The 19,920-nt window shown below is 35.2% G+C and overlaps 2 protein-coding genes across 4 annotated transcripts in view; one reads left to right on the top strand and one right to left on the bottom strand.

The window, feature by feature from the left end:
- The first annotated feature begins 330 nt into the window (after positions 1-330).
- Positions 331-11,555, top strand: LOC109087140 (protein FAM189A2). 3 transcript variants are annotated; one of them, XM_019101375.2, is made up of 11 exons: positions 331-944; positions 3,053-3,109; positions 3,621-3,731; positions 4,034-4,153; positions 4,592-4,726; positions 4,870-5,003; positions 5,841-5,919; positions 6,269-6,347; positions 8,364-8,513; positions 9,384-9,697; positions 10,704-11,555. In XM_019101375.2, exons 1-11 carry the CDS (start codon positions 639-641, stop codon positions 10,959-10,961), a joined length of 1,743 nt encoding a protein of 580 aa, XP_018956920.1. In that variant the 5' UTR covers positions 331-638; the 3' UTR covers positions 10,962-11,555. The 3 variants fall into 3 exon arrangements, with proteins under 3 accessions (XP_018956920.1, XP_018956917.1, XP_018956918.1); XM_019101372.2 differs by having other exon boundaries at positions 336-944; positions 5,793-5,919; XM_019101373.2 differs by having other exon boundaries at positions 349-944; positions 4,592-4,699; positions 5,793-5,919.
- Positions 11,556-15,405: 3,850 nt separating this feature from the next.
- Positions 15,406-19,920, bottom strand: part of LOC109087139 (amyloid-beta A4 precursor protein-binding family A member 1-like) — a 43,328-nt gene continuing 38,813 nt past the window's right edge. The window contains 3 exon segments of the mRNA XM_042756700.1: positions 15,406-16,523; positions 18,611-18,751; positions 19,671-19,790. Coding sequence (XP_042612634.1) covers positions 16,452-16,523; positions 18,611-18,751; positions 19,671-19,790 — 333 coding nt within the window. The 3' untranslated portion in view covers positions 15,406-16,451.

The following is a 19,920-nucleotide window of genomic DNA, read 5'->3' as shown; positions in this document are numbered from 1 at the left end:
AAAAATATTATAAAGAAATATTCTAAATGTAATTTGGAATAAGATGTTTTTGATAAAATTGTTATGCTACATACAACCAAAGATTTATCATCCTGCAATTAGTTTTGTGCATATTGCAAAAATGCACATTTGCATTATGTCATGCAAAATCATGTCTTTTTTTGTTTTTATTAAAAACTATGTAATGTCAGTGTTTTGGTGTCCAGTTGTTTATTTCTTAATAAAGAAATAAAGAGCGCGTGAGTGTGGTCCCTTTGAGCATTACAGACTTCAAATGTTTCATCATGATGAGAGTGCACCAAAAAGATGACATTCTAATGTGACCGTCTTGATAAGTGTGTCTTTCTTCACACTTGCGGAACAGAGAGAGACCCGCGGGAGTGTGTGGCCTCTTCTTCCCACGCGCCCCTCCCCCGCCTGTCCGCTGCCCAAAAACTATGAAACCAAATCCGAGCAGCAGGTCATAGAGCCTAGTTATTTTAAAACCAATGTTCAGCTACCTCGACAGGACCATGGAAGTAACGCGGAACTGGCAGTTTAAAGAAATACTCGTCGCCTTGACAGATACAGAGTAAAATGAGGGAGCGGCGACATGCTGCTTTAATGTTTGTTGTTGTTGGGCTGCTCGTGCGTCTCCGATGTCTCTGCCCGTAGTTCTGCCTGGATCTTGTTGTCGTTTATCGGGGGCTGCTTTGGCCCATCAGTTCTCAGACGCATCGTACAGAAGCCGCAGCCGCAGCCGCCGTGTGTCCGCTCTTCCGTCCCGTATGTCTGGATCTCAGACGCGGCTCATCCCGGCGCTGCTGCCCGCACGCCCTCTGCTCTCCCTCGGCTTGCTGCAACTGGTTCTCGGCTGCTCCATGGTGGCGCTCTCTTTCGGGGCTCTGTCCCTTAGCAACTCGCCCCCTATTAGAAACTCCTGTCCGTTTTGGGCCGGATCTTCTGTGAGTATTATATTACTAGCCATAATCAGAGGTGCTAATGCTTTTATTTTACGCCACATTTGCCTGCTACCGATATCAAAATGCATGCTTGTTAATATGTCATGTCTACAGCTTTTCATCGATCCGTACAAACCAACAGGTATAAAGGAAAAGTTGTATTGTGGTCTAATGTGTTTCCAGTGCAGTCTGATACAGAAACGTGCTGCTGCACTTTTAGTTCAGTCTATTTCAGAGTAGCTATATGAGCGCTAAGACACTGTTGTTTACTAATAATGCACTATGCACTAATATTTGTAAATTATTAGTCAAGTTACACTATAAAAAGTACCAATGTCCAGTTGTTGTCTTATGGAAACATTTCTGCCTGATCTCTCTGTGTAACCTAATGCGGTTAAATTGATTCAGTCAAATTAAATAATAATTTAACTGGAATTTGACCAGTTTATTCAGATGTTACCACATTAAGCACATATTTAGGATTAACATTTTTACAGTTATACATTTTTACAGTATACAGTTTCACAGTATGGCGTAATATCCAATCCAGTAACTAGAGTTCAGTGAATGACACGAGTGTCATTTAATTTAAAAAACAAACATTGATTGTCAGATTTATCAGTAAGTATCACATGAAGGATTATTTTGATCCTGGCACAGTCACCAGACTTTTAAGCTTGTTTACATACATTATCATTTATGCATGTGGCTATTATCCACAGCAAATTACATTGTTAAAAAGTTTAATACCTTTAAAGAAGTAGTTCACTTCCAGAATAAAAGATTCCTGAAAATTTACTCACCCCCATGTCATCCAAGATGTTCATGCCTTTCTTTTTTCAGTCAAAAAGAAATGAAGGTTTTTGAGGAAAACATTCCAGGATTTTTCTCCATATAATGGACTTCAATGGTGGCCAATGGGCTAAGGGTCCAAATTGCAGTTTCAGTGCAGCTTCAAAGGGCTCTACACGATCCCAGCCAAGGAATAAGGGTCTTATGTAGCGAAACAACTTTTTAACAACAAATGCTCGTTTTCATTCTGGAAGTGAACTCATCCTTTACTTTAACATCTTGAGATTCTCCACATTCCTCTTAAAGCTGCATTCCATAACTTTTTTTGGTAAAAAATTATCCAAAATCAATTAAATAGCAAATACATAACCAATCATTGTTCAAAACTGTCTCCTTACATTACATTATGAATAGTGTGAGTAGTGCATTCACACTGAAAATTCCAAAAAGAAAAAGTGCACGTTAAATACCTGGATGATGCACTTAAGTAAGTGGAATGTTTGACAATGTTTTTATTATTATTATTATTATTTATTATTATTATAATAAACACTTGCTTATTAGAATACACTTTGCTTAGAGAATACAAACTTGCAAAAACATATGTCAAGAAAAAGAGCCAGGGGTTCAAGGATGGCCTAACAATACATAGCAATAAAAGGAAATAAGAATGTGGTTAGAGGATGGAAAAAAAACATGGAAGATAAAATAAATATATGAAACAAAAATAAATCAACAAATTGCAAAACAATAAACAATCATTCCTACAAAACATTGTTCAACACTTCATGTACTCAGTTGTCACAGCTTTAATTACATAGCGAAGAGGGAGGGGCTATCAGACTCCGATTATGAATGACAAAATAACCTTATATAATTCATACTCTACATGGTTGAGTGCATAGTGCATAAGTACATAGTGTATGGTGCTTCATTTGGGACGCAGTATCTGTGATTATCCACACTGTCCTGCAAAGTTTATTTCCAGCCTGCTTTTTTATAGGTTACCTCACACAAAATATTTCACAGTTAAAAAGAGCTAAACACAAGAACCCAACAGTTGATGTAATTGACAGGAAGTGGCAGTGTAAGAGAAAACGAGAGGGAGCCGAGTATGGACAATGGTATTTGAATGAGGCTGCTGCAGACAGCACGGCTGACAGCACACTGAGTGAGATGAGTCATTAAAACAGGATTTAGAAGTGCTGAAGGCCATTTTGAGCGTGTGCAGCATCTGATGGGTAATAATGGGCTCATTATCAGCTAATCTGTCTGTGAGTGTTTGCCTCTTTGCTGAACAGACTGATTGTTTTATGCAGGTCATCCTATCTGGGCTTATAGGACTAACCACATGGAAACGGCCCATGCTTCTGCTGGTATGTGTGTTTTGCCAATATAAGACTGATAGTCTTTAAGGCAGTAGTCTTTATGTTTCCATTTTAATAAGCAGATTAATTTATTTTTACTTGAAAGTGATTATATGATGTTTACTACACCAAATTAGTCCTGTGTTGACCTGAACATATGTTTTAAGGGTAATCTTCTGCATGCCCGTGTCCTTATGTTAAAGGGGCAGTTGTTAGGATCTTAAAAGACCCCTTAAATAGGATCTCTGTCCACCAGACATCCAGTTAAGACCTTGTTATTTAAATCCTAAGTTGATCAAATGTGACAGTAACTACATTTATAGTGTTACAAACAATTTTTATTTCAAATTAATGTTCTTTTGAACATTTTATAAAATGATAATAGTAAAATGTTTAAGCAGCACAACTGTTGTCAACAGTGATTTGAGCACTAATATTTTATTTGTCCAATAGAATTACTACTGACTAATACTGATCTTTCTCTGTACCTTTACCTCTTTTCATTGTGTCTCTCACACAGGTGAATCTGTTTGTATTGCTGTCAGTGGTCTGTATCTTGCTAAACCTGGCAGGCTTCATCCTCTGCTGTCAGGGGGCTCAGCTGGTCTCCAGTACCATTAACTGCCAGCTGGTGAGGAATCTGTGCACTTGGACAGTGTGCTGTAATAGAGACAATAACATCATAATGTCAAATGACTCATGTGTTGATTGTATTCATGAAACTAGATGCAAAATTTAAACTAACACAAATTGAAGTGGGGCAACCCTTATTAATAAATACATGTATACATGCATACTCCTTCCAGTAAGCGTGTACACGGGCTGATGTGGTACTTGGTTGATATATGTTTTAATAACACTATTAGTATTAGTAGACTGTGTCATCAGACATTAATATGAAACAAACATAATAAATGTGTTTCTGTGTTTCAGAACGAGCTGGGTGATCTCTGTTACTGTTGTTCAGAGATTCCAAGCACTCAGTGCCAAGAGGACAAGTTGATTGAGATCTATGCAGGTCATGCATGTGGTACAATGAGAATTCTGCTCAAGGTGTGAGTTCATTTTTTTATTTTTTTTTATAAGTATTAAATTCTTATATTACACTACTACTTGACTGATAGATAGATAGACAGTTAGTAGACAGGTTACCTTGACACAGATATGCTGATTTCATTAATGTTTTGTGTAATTTGGACTGATTCACGAAGCCCCACCCATGACATGCAGACAAAATTATATTCATCGTGGCCACAAATTAGTAAACTGTGGCCATGTATTACTAAATCAAAACAAGTAAGCGAATAAGTACAATGTGGCCAGGATTTACTAGAACAAGGGAACAAATTAACGTACACGTATGCAGAATACCACGACTGACCAATCAGAATAAAGTATGTTATGTTAGGAGTGAGAGGAATATATTCATGTTTGAATAAGTTTTGTTTACCAGCTGTAGATTTGGATGTAATAGAGTCTTCTCTCTTTCAGAAAGTGCTCTTTGCATTGTGTGCGCTCAGTGCTTTGGCCACAGCTGTGTGTCTGGTTGCTGCTGCACTCAGATATCTCCAGATCTTCTCAACCAGACGACCCTGCGTGGTGAGACATCTTATCATGGAAAATATGGCAAGATAAGAATCTATTCCAATGGTTTTATTCATGTTCAGTGTGTGGCATAGATTATAAGAATGTTTAGACGTGTTGTGAGCAGCTCAGAGGTGTCTGATTTCCTGTTCTAATAGTGGTGTGATTATGATCATCTTTGGCAGGAAGAGGCCAGGCCCGTTCCAGAGGAAGTGGAGGGGCAGACTCCTCTTCCTGACCCTGACGAATTTGTCGCTCCTGCACCTCCTCCTTCTTACTTCTCCACCTTCTACTCTTACACCCCACGCTTGGCTCGCAGGTATTGCACACAAGCCCTCTTTACACAGTCCACTGTAAAAAAAAAAAAATTCAGGTTACCTAAAATGTGTTTTAGGTGGTTATTCAAGTTAAAAATGATTATTTAATTTAATTATTATAACTGTGTTGGGTTTATTTTTAACAACACATTATTAAATAAAATGCCTTGCGAAAGTATTCATTTATTTTTTTTCACGTTTCACGCTGCCTTATGGTAAACTGCTTTAAATTACTTTGTTTTCCCCCATCAATCCACACTCTATACACCATAATAACAGAGCAAAAAAGGTTTGTAACAACTTTGCAAATAAAAAATAAATAAAAAACTGAAATGATTCCGTTGCATAAGTACTCGTTTTCTGGGACAGTCCTAGACTTTTAAATGGTAGTGTGTCAGATCAGGAAAAAATACTAAGGTAGCATCTGCATATTTTCCCTTTTTACAGTGATAAAATCTGTCCAGCATTCTATGATCTATAGCTTGCTTAAAATGTGTGAAAGAAACACACACACACACACACACACACTCTGCATATTTTCTGTTTTTTGACCTTGAACTCATAAGCAAAAATACAGCAGGATTTATCATATTTGTGGGTGGGTGGCTCAATGTTTGGCAGGCAACCAAAATGTTTTGGCAACGTAGAACAGGATTGAAGTTTGTGTGTGGGAAAGCATGATATGCTCCCGTTTCTGATCAAACATTAATGGGTTTGTCTTGAAACAGTTGTTTACTGTCGTTATATCTTCTTGTGGGCTGTTTACAGTGTAAATGTGTGTGTTTTGGCAGGATGTTTGGTAATGGTATGATTCCTCTTCCTCATATATATGGTGCCAGAATGAAAGGAGTGGAGGTCTTCTGTCCTCTAGACCCTCCTCCACCTTATGAAGCCGTTGCTTCACAGCCAGCAGCACAGGTACTGATTTATGCGGTTATCATATGCCATCTGCTATCACATAATTATCTCTGTAATGAAAATCAACATCAGTTAGCCTTTACAGTATTTTGTCCTGATACCATTTCAACTCTGTTTGTGAATTAGACATCACATCAGCAAACAAGGCACTGTTGCATAAACATAGCCATTATGTTAAGACCGTTAAGACCATTCTCCCTTTTCATAACTGACTTTAAGAAGTTATGACCAGTCTTAAAGAGAAAAAAAAGGGAAGACTAGTCTAAGTGGTTTATGCAACGGGCCACTGGTCAACAGCTCAGTCAAATACAGTCCTTGTCCGCTCACTGACCCTCTGTATTTATATCAGGCCGAGAATACTGAGGTGCAAATGACCGATCTGACTGAGGTCCTGACAGAGAGCGCAGAGACTGAGATGCCCAGCGATGGTATGAACCAGTTGTATTCTTACATATAGACTTGTGGAGAGGAGCAGTATTGATAAGCAATGACATTTAAGACTCGCAATTGTTTCTGCACATTAACCGGGAGTAAAGTATCTTAACAGAACAAAAGACACATCACCTTTCAAAACATTGCAATTTAGGTGTGAAAGTGCTATAATCAACAAATAGAAAATTCCCTTTTGAAAGTCTGGAATTAGAAAACGGAGCTGCCACAGAGGCGTACATGAAATGTGTTATTGACACGGCTTATGTGAGTCCAGTGCCTCTGGTACTCTATATTTAATCAAGATTCTTACAGCGTTTCACAGTACCCGTCCATACTTGTCATCTGTGTATTAAAGGAAATGTATTTTAGTGGCGTCAGTTGTATCTCCAGTGTTTTTCTTTTTATAGCTGTCTGTATCCTTCAACACTTTCAAAGATTGCACAGTCTTATATGTTTTTAATATTCCTTCACAAGTCACAAGTCACAATAAACATATAAATATATATACACCTGTCACTCCTCAAAATGCTTCCTTTGCATTTTTTTAAATTTCATAAATATTTTTTCATTATCAATAATGTCAGCATAACAATTTTAAATGTTGAACTAAAAAAAATCTTTGTCTCTGTTTTGCTTTACTGAAAGCTGCATGAATGCCGAAGGTTTCTGCGAAACCTAATGTTCATGCAACCTTTTCTTCATTTTAGATTTTTAATTTCCAGGTTTAGATACTACAATTTTAATGCGCAAACTACTGTTTAAAAGTTTGGGGTCAGTAAGTTTTTATTTTATTTTAAGAAATTAATATTTTATTCAGCAAAAATGCAATAAATGGACCAACAGTGACCGTGTGAAGACATTTGTAATATTAAAAAAGATTTCTGTTTTGAATAAATGTTCCTTTGAATCCTGGGGTAAAAAATGTAGCACGGTTCCACAAAAATATTAAGCAGCACAACTGTTCTCAACACAGATAATAGTAAGAAATGTTTCTTGAGCATCAAATCAGCATATTAGAATGATTTCTGAAAGATCATGTGACACTGAAGACTGGAGTAATGATGCTGAAAATTCAGCTTTTCATCACAGGAATAAATTATATTTTAAAATATATTGCAATAGAAAACAGTTCTTTTAAATTGTAATAATATTTCACAATATTATGTATTTTTAATCAAATAAATGCAGTCTTGGTGAATATAAGAGATGACTTTTAAAAACATTAAAAATCATAGCGACCCCAAATGGTAGTACATATATACATGCATGTTATTTGTTATGAGGTCACATGACATTACATCTCTTGATTTAGACGGCACATTTCTTAAGATGTTGCTGACTTTTGTTGATTATAATATATTATATTAGTTTTGGCCAGATTACTCTTATGTCATAGGACAGACATGGATAGACAAGAAATATAACAAGAAAGGCTTCAGTACAACCCTGCCCTGAGATGCGGTGTCAGAATGTTACACCTAGTTGTTTAGCAACAGACATCTAATTGTGTGCTTCATATTCACATGCTTTGGAGAGTCACGGAAACATTTGTGATTGTTTTTAGAGTGGTTTGGGCGGTTAGGGGGGAAATGTTGTATGATGAGTGGTTTTAGATTTTTTGGATTGAAGAGAATGTTTTATTCTTTTATTTTATTTGTTTAGTTAACAGGGACATTTCACATTAATAAAACATGCCAGAATTTTTATCCGTAGCCCGTGGACAGAATGTTACCCTAAGAAGAGATATGATTAAAATACATGAAAAAGAATGAAACAACTACATAACACAATCTATTAACAAAAACAATAAAGAAAAATAGAACAAATGTAAAAAATCTCCAAACATTCTATCAGTAAAAATACAACTAAGCCATAGTAAGACATGTCCGTGAGTACTATTGAACCATTTCTTTAACTCAACTCTAAATAATTCATATGTATCTAGATCTCTTATAATGAAGCCCTGAAGTATTTACATGTTTCTATGTAGTTTGCTTATGTGTTTTATTCAGACAGGTGCCGTCAGACGGCCATATTGAGCCCCACACCCCCGACACAGTCCAGACAGCCTCACAGCACAGTCTCCTCCAGCAGAAAACCTCACAGACCTCGCCTCCGCAGGTCCAACAGCGACCCTGTCCTGCTAGACCTGACCGCCAAAGGTACAGTCAGATGTTTCTGTATAATGACCCTTAAACTGTTGGTTTGACCATTGTCACAGACAGCCAATTAAAATGTTTTCAGAGGACGTATGTGCTGCTTCTGTATGTTTTTGTAGTCCACAGGCAGATTTGTCTTGTTTTGAGCCTAAATCTACATAAAACAAATGAGGTTTCCATAAAAGGTCAAAGTGCAGACACTGACACAATTCTTTAGAATTAGTTTATGAACACTGGCTTCTCTCTAATGACAGCTGGAGGTTTATTTTACTTGGTGTGTGTGTCCAGAGAAGAGGACTGGGACTGATACTGATAGTAAATCTAGAGAAACTATACCTGTCAGTGGTTACTTGAAGCCCATTTTAAATATAGGACTCTGTCTCTGTGTTACTGATGGGGTTCAGCAGAGAGCGCTCACTTTGCAAAGACCTTAAAAGCATAGATCACTCCAAAATCCAGTCATCATTTACTCAACCACACACTCATTTCATTCCAAACACCTGCTGTATGACATTTTATTCTTCTGTGGAACATTTTTTAAGAATTTTTATTTTTTACAACAGTGAATTATTCTTTTTTTTTTTTTTTATTAACTTGGTTGAATGGAATGATTTAGTTTATAGTCCTAAAACCTTAAAGAGAATTCGGATCTTTGGGCCACAGGCTCCCTCAGTAATTTTCCATGTGTTTTTGGAATAGCAGAATATTATTTATGTTTTATGAGTACAGTATGGCCTGTGGTTACTCAAAATTACTTAAAGAGACTGACACACTGTTACAGCTCAGATGTGAATATTGAGTGTTCCCGGTGGAACATATGGAGCTGTATCTCATTGATATATTGGCTTCTCTGTCTCTCTCTCTCTGTTCCAGTAATGAGTTGTGAAGCAGCTACACAGACAGAATTAGGCCCTGGATCGGCTCCTGCTCCAGGCTCAGTGATTGTAACAGAGCACGGGACGGTTACACTACGACAGGGCCGTGGCAAACGGAAGCCTCGTCCCAACTCCATGGTGGATTACCAGAGCTATAGAGACACAAAACTGCTGGTGGCCCGTTTTCTGGAGCAGTCCTCCTGCAGCTTGACCCCTGAGGTACAGGAGCTGGTCAACAGCATCAAAACAGTGCTGCGCTCCGGTGAGGAACACATGGAGGAGGCCGTTCGCTGCGCCAGCTTCATCGACCAGGCAAGACACATGGGATGAAAACACACAACATTTCCGAGTGCTTAAAGCACATGCTCTTTGGTCAGAGCTTTGTGAAGGGGTGAGCTGAGTTTGAATCCGACTCGCAACCTTTTAAAACTGTAAAGCCTGACATGAGATAATAGTCAGAAATATCTGTTTGGTATAATTGGATATCACAATTTATTAAATATGTGTTTGTTTGTATTTTTGTTCAGTATCATAAAAAACACATTTTATGGTTCATACAGTATGATATAAGAGCTTATATTCAAGGAGGAAAAAAAGCTTATTTACAATATGCAATTTGATGCAGTTGCTGATATTTTTATGGACAAAATGTAAGATGAAACGCTTTAGCATTTTTGTCATTTAAATCACTTTATAACAGCATAGCAGACTACATAAAATGCGTATAAATATTAGTTGTTACTCTATATCTCACAGTAATATTTCTTAATAAGATGATGTTTAAATGTTTGATCAAAGCTCTGTAGTTTTTATTGTGGGGGACAAAACATGATGCAATGCAATACTGATGATGATGGAGAGATGTACAAATAAACATTACTCAAAAGCTTGGTATGTCATTTTTGATACTCACATTTTAGCAGGATTTTTGTAAATTATTATATATGGAATGCATAATCAAGTAAACTTAAGTGTCTTCACTTCAGTCTAGTGAGTGTTCATTTTTAAGTATTACTAACAATATAAAAGTTATTCTTACGTTTACTTTATAAAAATCTGTAAATATTTCACCGGAAAAAGACATGTAAGATGGATATTTTTACAATTATATTAAAAGGCCTTTTACCTGCTAAAAAAAAGTATAAACTATCAATCAGACAACAGAAGGCTGTAATAGAATATGTACAGTAGGTTTTTGGGCATTATGAGGCCTTAGAAATGTACATCTCAAATATGATACAGCAGGATCAATATCCTGTTTGGCCATTTTTGCTCATACAATTTCCGGTTCTCTGACAGATCATTTTCATGTTTGCAGGCCACAGTTTCAGAGGTTGCACCAGTGCAGTTCACCCTCCGCAGGCAGACACAGATAGAGCCCACCTCCAACACGCTGCCACTGCGCAAACAGCCGGGCATCCTTCACCTGCGCAGCTGTGGTGATCTCAGCTCCTTCACCTGGGTGCAGCCACAGGCGGAGCGCAGGACAGGCACCCATTCTCGAACAGGATCCCGTCGCCTGGAACAGGAACGTCCACACAGCCTTATAGGAGTCTTCCGAGAAACTGTCCTCTGAGTGACGTCTCAAACAGACTGTGTCCCAGACGACTGAAGGTACAGCGAACATCACAACATGAAGGAAGCTAAAGATGAGTTCACTTCATTTTTGAAACATCTGTTTTTGTTGTCAGTGTGTATAGTGAATATTATTCTTTTTTTTTTTTTTTTTTTTTAAGCTTTTTCAGTTGGAATTCCAGTTGTTTGGATTTACTGATGGTTGTTTTTACTTTTTTCCACATTATGCATTATGATAAAACACTGGAAAAAATGTTTATTTACCAGATGTTCCTTATTTAAAAATTATTTTAAACCCCTTACAAATTGAATATATGAAAAATACAATATTATTAATCATTATAATTAGAAAAAACATGCAAATGGCTTTATTTAGTTTATATGATGTGAGGAATTACTCATATTGTGAGGTAGAAGATGAATTTGTCGTTTTTGTATTTTATTTTTATTTGACCATTCACAACTATTTTATTATTTTTCCCAAGATTACCTTCTGAGATGTTGTGCTTTATTACTGAATTGGCTCATATACTGCATTATATGGGCGAAACCTACCATCCATATTTCCCCAAGATTAAATATGATCTTTAAAGCATCTGCCTGTTCATTCAGTCAATATTGACATTTTGATGGGGGTCGAAGGATATATATATTTTGTTAACAGAACCTTTTATTATACACTACCTTTCAAATATTTGGGCTCAGGTTTTTTGATAAAGAAATGAATACTTTTATTCAGTAAGGCTTCATTAAATTGATCACAAGTGACAGATAATAATGTAGAAGAATGTTGAAAAAGTTTTTTTTTTCTAAATAACTTTTTATCAATAGTTCTGACAAAAAGTTGCAACAAAAACTTTAAGCTCAACTGTTTTCAACACTGGTAATACAAAATGTTTCTTAAGCAGCAAATCCACATATTAGCATGATTTCTGAAGGATCATGTGACCCTGAAGACTGGAGTAATGACTGCAAAAAATTCAGTTTTACTGTCACATGAATAAATTACACATTAAAATATATTAAAATAGAAAGCAGTTATTTTAAATTGTAATAACATTTCACAAAGTACTATTTTTACTGTAGTTTTTATCAAATAAATGCAGCCTTGGTGAGCACAAGAGACTTCTTTCAAAAACATAAAATTAAAGAGACATTCTAGTTGCATGCGCTCTCAGAAGTTTGTTTAATGTTGTAAATACTGTTACAAACATTCCTGCTATGGTAAAGGAATGTGTCTAAATAGTTCAATCACAGAAAAGCTAGCAAATAAATAAACATTGCTATTGCTTGACAGAAAGTGTGTTTTTACTTTGACAAACATATAATTGTAATTACATTCAGAGCAAGTGCATTATAAATACTAACCAAAGCCACAGTTTCTTTTCTACTTCAGTATAAACCACATACTCTGCTGAGGCGGGAACCCGTCCTATACTCTGCACATCCATATTTCATACCAGTGTCATTTCAATAACACATTAAGCCACTTGTTTTGTTTCTCCAATATTATATATTTAAATGTATTACTCATTAAAGCTTGCACATTATTGTGTGTTGGACACAGCATATCCTGTACTGTATAGTGCAGAAGTCTGGGACACTGAAGGTACACTGAGGTTAAGTGTTGAGGCTTTAATCTTACAGTCCAAAAACATAACCATCTGCATTGTTGAGATGACTAGCATTACATTTATATTTATGCATTTAGCAGTCGCACTTACAGTGCATTCAGGATATAAATTTTTTATCAGTATGTGTGTTCCCTGGGAATTGAATCCATGATCTTTTGCGCTGCTAACGCAATGCTCTACCACTGAGCCACAGGAAGCATAGTTTTATGTAAGCTGCTCTTTCAATTCAGAATAAAATTGTGCATCATTTTTACAATAAACAGCGCCATGGTGGAAACGGACCAATTACATTATGGCAAAAATTGTTATTCAGCCTGCAGATGTCTATTATGATGTGATGTCCCTTAAAGGAATAGTTCACCCAAAAGTGAAAATGTACTCTCAAGCCATCAAAAATGTAGATGAGTTTTTTTTTCTTTATTGGGACAGATTTGGAGAAATTGAGCATTCCATCACTTGCTCACCAGTGGATCCTCTGCAGTGAATGGGTGCCGTCAGATCAAGAGTCCAAACAGCTGATAAAAACATCACAATAATCCACATTACTCCAGTCCTTCAATTAATGTCTTGTGAGGTGAAAAGCTTTGTAAGAAAAAAAAAGTGAAAAGTATTTGTAAGAAACAAATCCATCTCATGGCGTATTTCTATTGCTTTCTCCAGTGAAAAAAATGTCTTAATCAGGAAAGAAATATGGACAGATCAAGCACTGTTTACAAGCCAAATCAGTCCAAAACTGTTCTAACAAATGTGGTGGTGGATTCTGATGTGAGAGGACAACAATATGTGATGAACTTTTTCCACTGGAGGAAGCATTATTATGGATTATGGCCTGGTATTTTGTCCACAATCAACGGTTTAAAGTTAAAAGGACTTGACGGATGTATTACCAACACACAGCTTTTCACTTCACCAAATGTTAACTGATGGACTGGCATCATGTGGATTTTCGTGATGTTTTTATCAGCTGTTTGGACTCTCATTCTGACGGCACCCATTCACTGCAGAGGATCCACTGGTGAGCAAGTGATGTAATGCTACATTTCTCCAAATCTGTTTTGATGAAGAAACAAAATCAGCTACATCTTGGATGGCCTGAGGATGAGTAAATGTTTAGCTAAATTTAAATTTTTGTGTGAATTATTCCTTTAAAACAAATATTAAATAATAGCACACTGGTGTCAAAGACTTTTGCACAGTTTACCTTCATTATTGTACACAATATATATTAATTGGATATACTGTATATATATTATGCTATATGTAAATAAATATAATATGTGTGTTTGTATGTGTGTGTGTGTGTGTGTAAATATATATATATATATATATATATATATATATATATATATATATATATATATATATATATATATATATATATATATATATATATATATATATATATATATAATGTGTCTAGCTGGTTTTATTTTATAATGAATTCATTTGTAATCACACATCACACTCACTACAATAAATAGCAATGCATACAAAAAGACCATGCTTCACATAAAGCAAAAAACAATGAAACATGAGGGCCTTCCTGTGTGTTAATGACTTTTGATTCCACTAGTAAAAGAACACAGTGATAATGAGGTCAGAATGCGGTTTGGGGGTGAATTTCACATTTTAAGCGATAATAAGTACCTTTTCTTATCAGGGGAACAATTACAAGAAGTTTGGTAGCATCTTAAAGATCCATTATGGCATCAAATACAGCCATTGCACAGCAATAAAATTCATCACAATATTTCTAGTTTTAATACAGTTTCAACGCTGCAGTATTATCAACATATTGTGATGTAAACTATATTGCTGTATCATTCATATTATGGAAAAAGATACCTTTGCAAATGACAGTTTCATTAGTGTGAGTGTATTCTCACAAATAAAGAAATTCCAGGCAACACACAAGCACACCTGATGGTAAAATGGGGGAAAGTGGTCAATATTTCATTACAACAAGCTACTCCTAAGACAAGTTATGCTTGTTTGACAGACTGACTGTTTTTTTCATCAGATGCAAAATCACATATATAGTGATATTTAACAGACTTCAGACAGTCTCTAAGCAAGTAAGTAATAATGGAGATGTGCCAAAGCATGCTGACGGTTAAACACCAGCCAGTTCTTGAAAAAATGGTACTATCATGTTTGTCTGAGAGGGCAAACCTCTGGAAACACAGTCAGTTTTGAATCGGTTCATGTTGAGATGCTCTGTACTAAAACATAGTGGCTTAGTAGCCAAAACAGAGCCATACCGGCAAATCCAGCTTTCTGAGAGTGAATACAGTTCTTCTAAGACACATTCTGTTCTTAAGTGAAAAAACACTGAGTGAAAAAGTAGCACACATGAAATAAACATGTAGTTGATAAAAGCCTGTAATGACTCAACTTCATAATTACTTCATAACTTCATAGAGGTAAAAAGAAAAAAAGAAAAGATAATTGAGATCTCACAATGGAATTAATCAAAACCATACTGACACTGTCAACACAAGATTTATATCACCTTAAGTTTTTTTTTCAAGTATAAATGTTCAAAAGAAAATGCTACCAATATGAGCATATTTAATTTGCAATATTATTTTATATACAGATGCTTATTAAGACAAAAAGGAAGATTTTCTGTGCATAAAAATAAGGAATGCAGTCATTTACAACAAATAAAATATTGCACATCAATGTCAAAAAACAAGCAGTAAAACACAACAATTTAAGTTATTTTTAAGGTTGCTTTCTCCCAACTGCCTGACTAATATAATTATCAGATTCTCCGATCTCCAAATGCAACCCCATATATTTTCAAAATATGGCATCATCATTCTGTAAGGCATTTCATCCACAATTTCTATGTGCTCTAGTATACATATGCCCCTAGATATACTAGACATTTATTCCACTGAATTATTCACCACAGATGAGCAAAAAAGGTCATCATCATTTTAACAGGAACTGTGGTTAAAAAAAAAACCTTTTTAAAGGACTCTTTTTGTTTTCTTTTGGTCCCTTTCTCAGCAACAGGATGTAGAATTGTAATATGAGTTGATTCCCAACACTGTCAAATTTAAATTTTTTTGGTTTTGTATGGAAAAAAAATCTAATCTGTTTTGGTGCCTGTTCAGAATGTAGATTCTGCATGTCAGGAAATATATAGACATAATTAGTTAAAATGAATGATGTGATGATAACTAGTGAATGACTTTAAATTGTAATTCAGTAAATTACTTTTCTTGTCTTTCCAATTCAGCATCCTGTGGGCTTTGACCAATTCAACTCAAACTCCAAATCATGGATTGAATTTTTCAGAATTTTGCCATTTTTTCACCATATTCCTCAGACTAACAGCTGCCCTTAAAATTAAAGTTGAATCTAAAACACTTGATGGTTGCCAAGCTTCAATAAATAACAGCATAAAAGTATGATAAGGCAAACTCCTTTTTCATTTTGTACACCTAACGATCACACAGGTGTACTTTTTGTCACTCACAAACTGCTGTTGTAAATACGGGCACATCGTTTCAATAGCTATTTTGAAGGACATCACTTACTTTGATGGGGCTTTTTAAATATTTCTCACACTCTCTCTGCTTCCTTCCATGGAGCGAGCTGAGCGCACACAGAGAGAGGAATTACACAACAGCACAGCATACTCACTCATAGCAACAGAAAAGAAGAGATGAAGAGCTCAGGGGAGGCAGTGAAGAGAAACTGAAGCGTCACAAAGAGCCATGTTGAGCAGAGCTTCATTGGATTCAGTCACACAGTCACCAGTCCACAGGGCTGACAGTTTCACATCAACATTAAGGTTATATCTGGTGACAACAGGGCAGGAGGCTTGAGAAAGCGTTGTAGCTTCAGATGTAAACGGGTTGCTCCTGGGCTGTTAACAAGCGGTACATTGCAGCTGGCATCGTCTTCATGTGAATCTGTTTTGCAAAATGTGATTGTCCAGTTCAGTTACACACAAGTCATACTAAAAAGCATTCAAGTCAAACTTGTATCTTTGAATTATGTACCAAAATGTAAAACAACAGTCAAAACAAAAATTATTCAGACACCAGATATAATTTTTGATTATTATTATTTTTTTTTACTAGTGGGTGCAGGATACTATAGTTTATTTATGTAAGTGAGGAAAGAAAAATAAAGTAAATTGTGACATATTGTACCCAAAAATTCTTCATACAGTGGACTACCAGTAAAACACTTTGACCTGGCCTTGTTTTGCTTAAGTGTCATCTGACATTATCAAGATGAATTCATTCTGGCACAGTTTAACTCTGAGTTCTTGTCCAATTTTCTTACCATTTTCTAAACTATAGCGAATAAACTATGATAATGTGTGAAATTTTAAAGAGAGCAGACACACTATTCAAACAAGACAAACAGAACTTATAAAACTGTATATTTAGCATTTTAAATTAAAGGAATATTCTAGGTTCAATACAAGTTAAGTTTAAATGACATAATTTCTGTCAGGACCACTATCGTCAAAATGACTGACACCTAGCATACAGTTTGGGTTGGTGGTAAGGCAAAGAACAGAAAGAAAAAAAAATGTAGCAGATATAATTAATGACATTTTAGTGTTGCAACGTTATTCAAGATAAAAGGAGTCTGATTTGAGAAAACAAGGAATATCAGAAAGCCAAGTCCTGACTGTGATGAAAGGAGGAGCTGGGGATGGAGGAGGGTAATTTGCTCCAGAGCAAGCGATATAGCTGCTGAATAATACTGAATAGACCTTATATAAAAAAGCCTTGATAGGCATCGTCTTTCTATAGGTAGACGTGGCTTGACTTGCATGACCTGCCAGAACTAACACTATGCTTTATTTGTTACAATGTTGATTACCAAAAAAAAGACATTTCATAGGGCACTTTCAATGAAACTGAATGGGGTCGGTTTTTGGAAGATTTATAAACAGAAATGCAAAGCTTCTTAAATTTTAGAAAAGCACTTTATTATGCACTTTAAAAATGTGTATTATTTGAGCGCTTAATTTTTCTCATAAATATTTTCATTTTTACAGTTGTTTTACTGTTTTAGATGCTGTACTGTAGTTTTGCACTGTGAGTTTTTAAGATGGATAAACAGTAACTTTACACAGAAATGGTTAGTGTGATTTTTTTTCACACTAAAATTATATTACACACAGCATGTTTACATCTTATGGCTATACTACTTTATTTTATAATATTTTAGTATTTTAACATTTATCGATCAGCCTAATTTAATGCCCCTGTAAAAACCTGCAAGCTTAATTTGTACTGAACCCGGAACATTTGTCTAAGACAAAGGCTTTATCCAAAATCGCATACTTCCCTATGATATAAAAGGCAAAAAACAGTACTATTATGTCCGACTTCACAGTATTCACAAAACAGTAGACAAAAAGTACCTGGATGACCTATTACTTCCAGCGAGATCCTAAAGTGAGCATTGGGTGGACACTTTTCTATCCCATGAGGCCATGAGATTTATGAATGGCAGTGACACTGGTAGGTCAGATGATAATAATAACATGGTGAATGAAGTACATTCAGATTACATTCATACTTCACACATTCATACTATATAGAACATACTTTTTTTTTGCCGGTTGCAAAGAAATGACTTCTTCAAAAGAACTTTATATTCAGACAGTATGCGATTTCGGATGTTGCCAGCATGTTCGGACACTTTCTGGTTGTCAAATGTTAGTGAATCATGCTCGTAGTTAATGTGATGAACTACACCTCTGGTTACTCTGATAGGACACCTCTGTGAAACTCATACAGAACTCACATTGACACCGGTTGATTTACAGTCATAGCAAAAATACTTCTGAGAAAAATGTACAAAAACCTTTTGGGGCCACTGTTGTGATCTACATGAAACAGAGCTAAACATGGCATCATAGTTTCCATAGTAATTTAAATAAATGACCTCATTGGAGAAATAGCGATGTGAAAATATTATGTTGTTAGGCAAGTGTGGCACCATGGAGCTTGATCGTGTTTCTCAGACTTACCTCACCAACTGCATTTGACAGAATGTGTACAATCTTCTCATGAGGGGTAGCCACAACACTCTGGCTGTTGATTTCAATGATCCGGTGGCCGACACGCACCCCACCGCGCTCTGCTATCCCTCCTCTCATCAGACTGCAAATCTGGAGGATTCAAAATACAATAAAGTTGTACTTCAGACCAGGGTTATTTTTTTTATTTATCATTGAGATAATATTATAGTTTTTCAAATTTGCAATTAGTTTTTATTTTTGTATGTTCTATTTTCTATTTTCAATTAAATTTTAATTAAAGTTCTAGTAATTGTGTTTTTGTCGTATTATTACTAAAATATGGCTATATAGTTTTTATTAATTTTTACTTTTGTTTTAGTTTTATTTATTTTAGTTCATTAAGTTAAACTAAATGAAAATAAGAAATGTTGCTTTGGCAACTTGCTGAAATAAAATAAGTAAGTTTTATTATATTTTATTTTGGTTAACATTAAATTTTTTTAATTAACAAAGGTTTTTTTTTTTTTAGTTAAATATAACGACATAATTCATTCCAAATCAAGTAACTACTGGAAAATATTACTGTAATACTTATTACAAACTATTACAACATAAAATTATTAAAAATCTGGTCAATAATAATAATTATTTACTGTTAAGGATGATAAACACATATTGAATAGCTGATATTCCCTACTATTTTGTCTACATAAATTAAATTAATTTGCAATTAATGCAATTTGCACGTTAATGCACAATTAATGCACAATTAATGCACACTAATGCAAAATGCAATTTCATTATTTTAAATGCTACACATGATTTTAGGCTTCATAAGATTTTATGGTACAGTACAAAAAATGATATTTAGAGATTTGACATTTAATAAAATGACATTTAATACTGTTGTTATTAATGTTTTTAAAGATTAACTTGAAGTGAATGTTAGATGCAGGCAAAGGTAATATATAAATATAAAATTACGGGAAATGAGTATGCACATTTAAATACACATGCAAATATGCAATATTAGCCAATGCCATTCTCAATTATTTTTCAAAATACCCACAATGCCATTCTGCACACTAAATCCCAGCTGATATCTCAGATCTGGTCTTCTGATGAGGACAGTGGTCACAGGTGGGCATCTCACAATATTAAGCTTTATTCTTGATTGGTTCTTCAATCCCTAGAAGATGAGAGCAATATGTTTTATGCAATAAATTAAAGTAAAAGAATTATCCAAAGATAAAATTAGTGAACGTCTGAGAATCAGAATTAAATCTTTGAATTTAATAAATGATTGTGTTGAAGTCCAC

Source organism: Cyprinus carpio, chromosome A5 (genome assembly GCF_018340385.1).
Source record: "Cyprinus carpio isolate SPL01 chromosome A5, ASM1834038v1, whole genome shotgun sequence".
NCBI lineage: Eukaryota > Metazoa > Chordata > Actinopteri > Cypriniformes > Cyprinidae > Cyprinus > Cyprinus carpio.
Note: the sequence above shows the minus strand (reverse complement) of the source record. Positions and strands in the feature narration are given on the sequence as shown.

Bases quoted from the DNA above. Each gene is read 5' to 3' on its own strand.
- LOC109087140 (XM_019101372.2), top strand. From the start codon at position 639: ATGTCTCTGCCCGTAGTTCTGCCTGGATCTTGTTGTCGTTTATCGGGG. The intron at 945-3,052 runs GTGAGTATTATA...TGTTTTATGCAG, and splicing joins CGTTTTGGGCCGGATCTTCT to GTCATCCTATCTGGGCTTAT. The intron at 6,348-8,363 runs GTATGAACCAGT...TGTTTTATTCAG, and splicing joins GACTGAGATGCCCAGCGATG to ACAGGTGCCGTCAGACGGCC.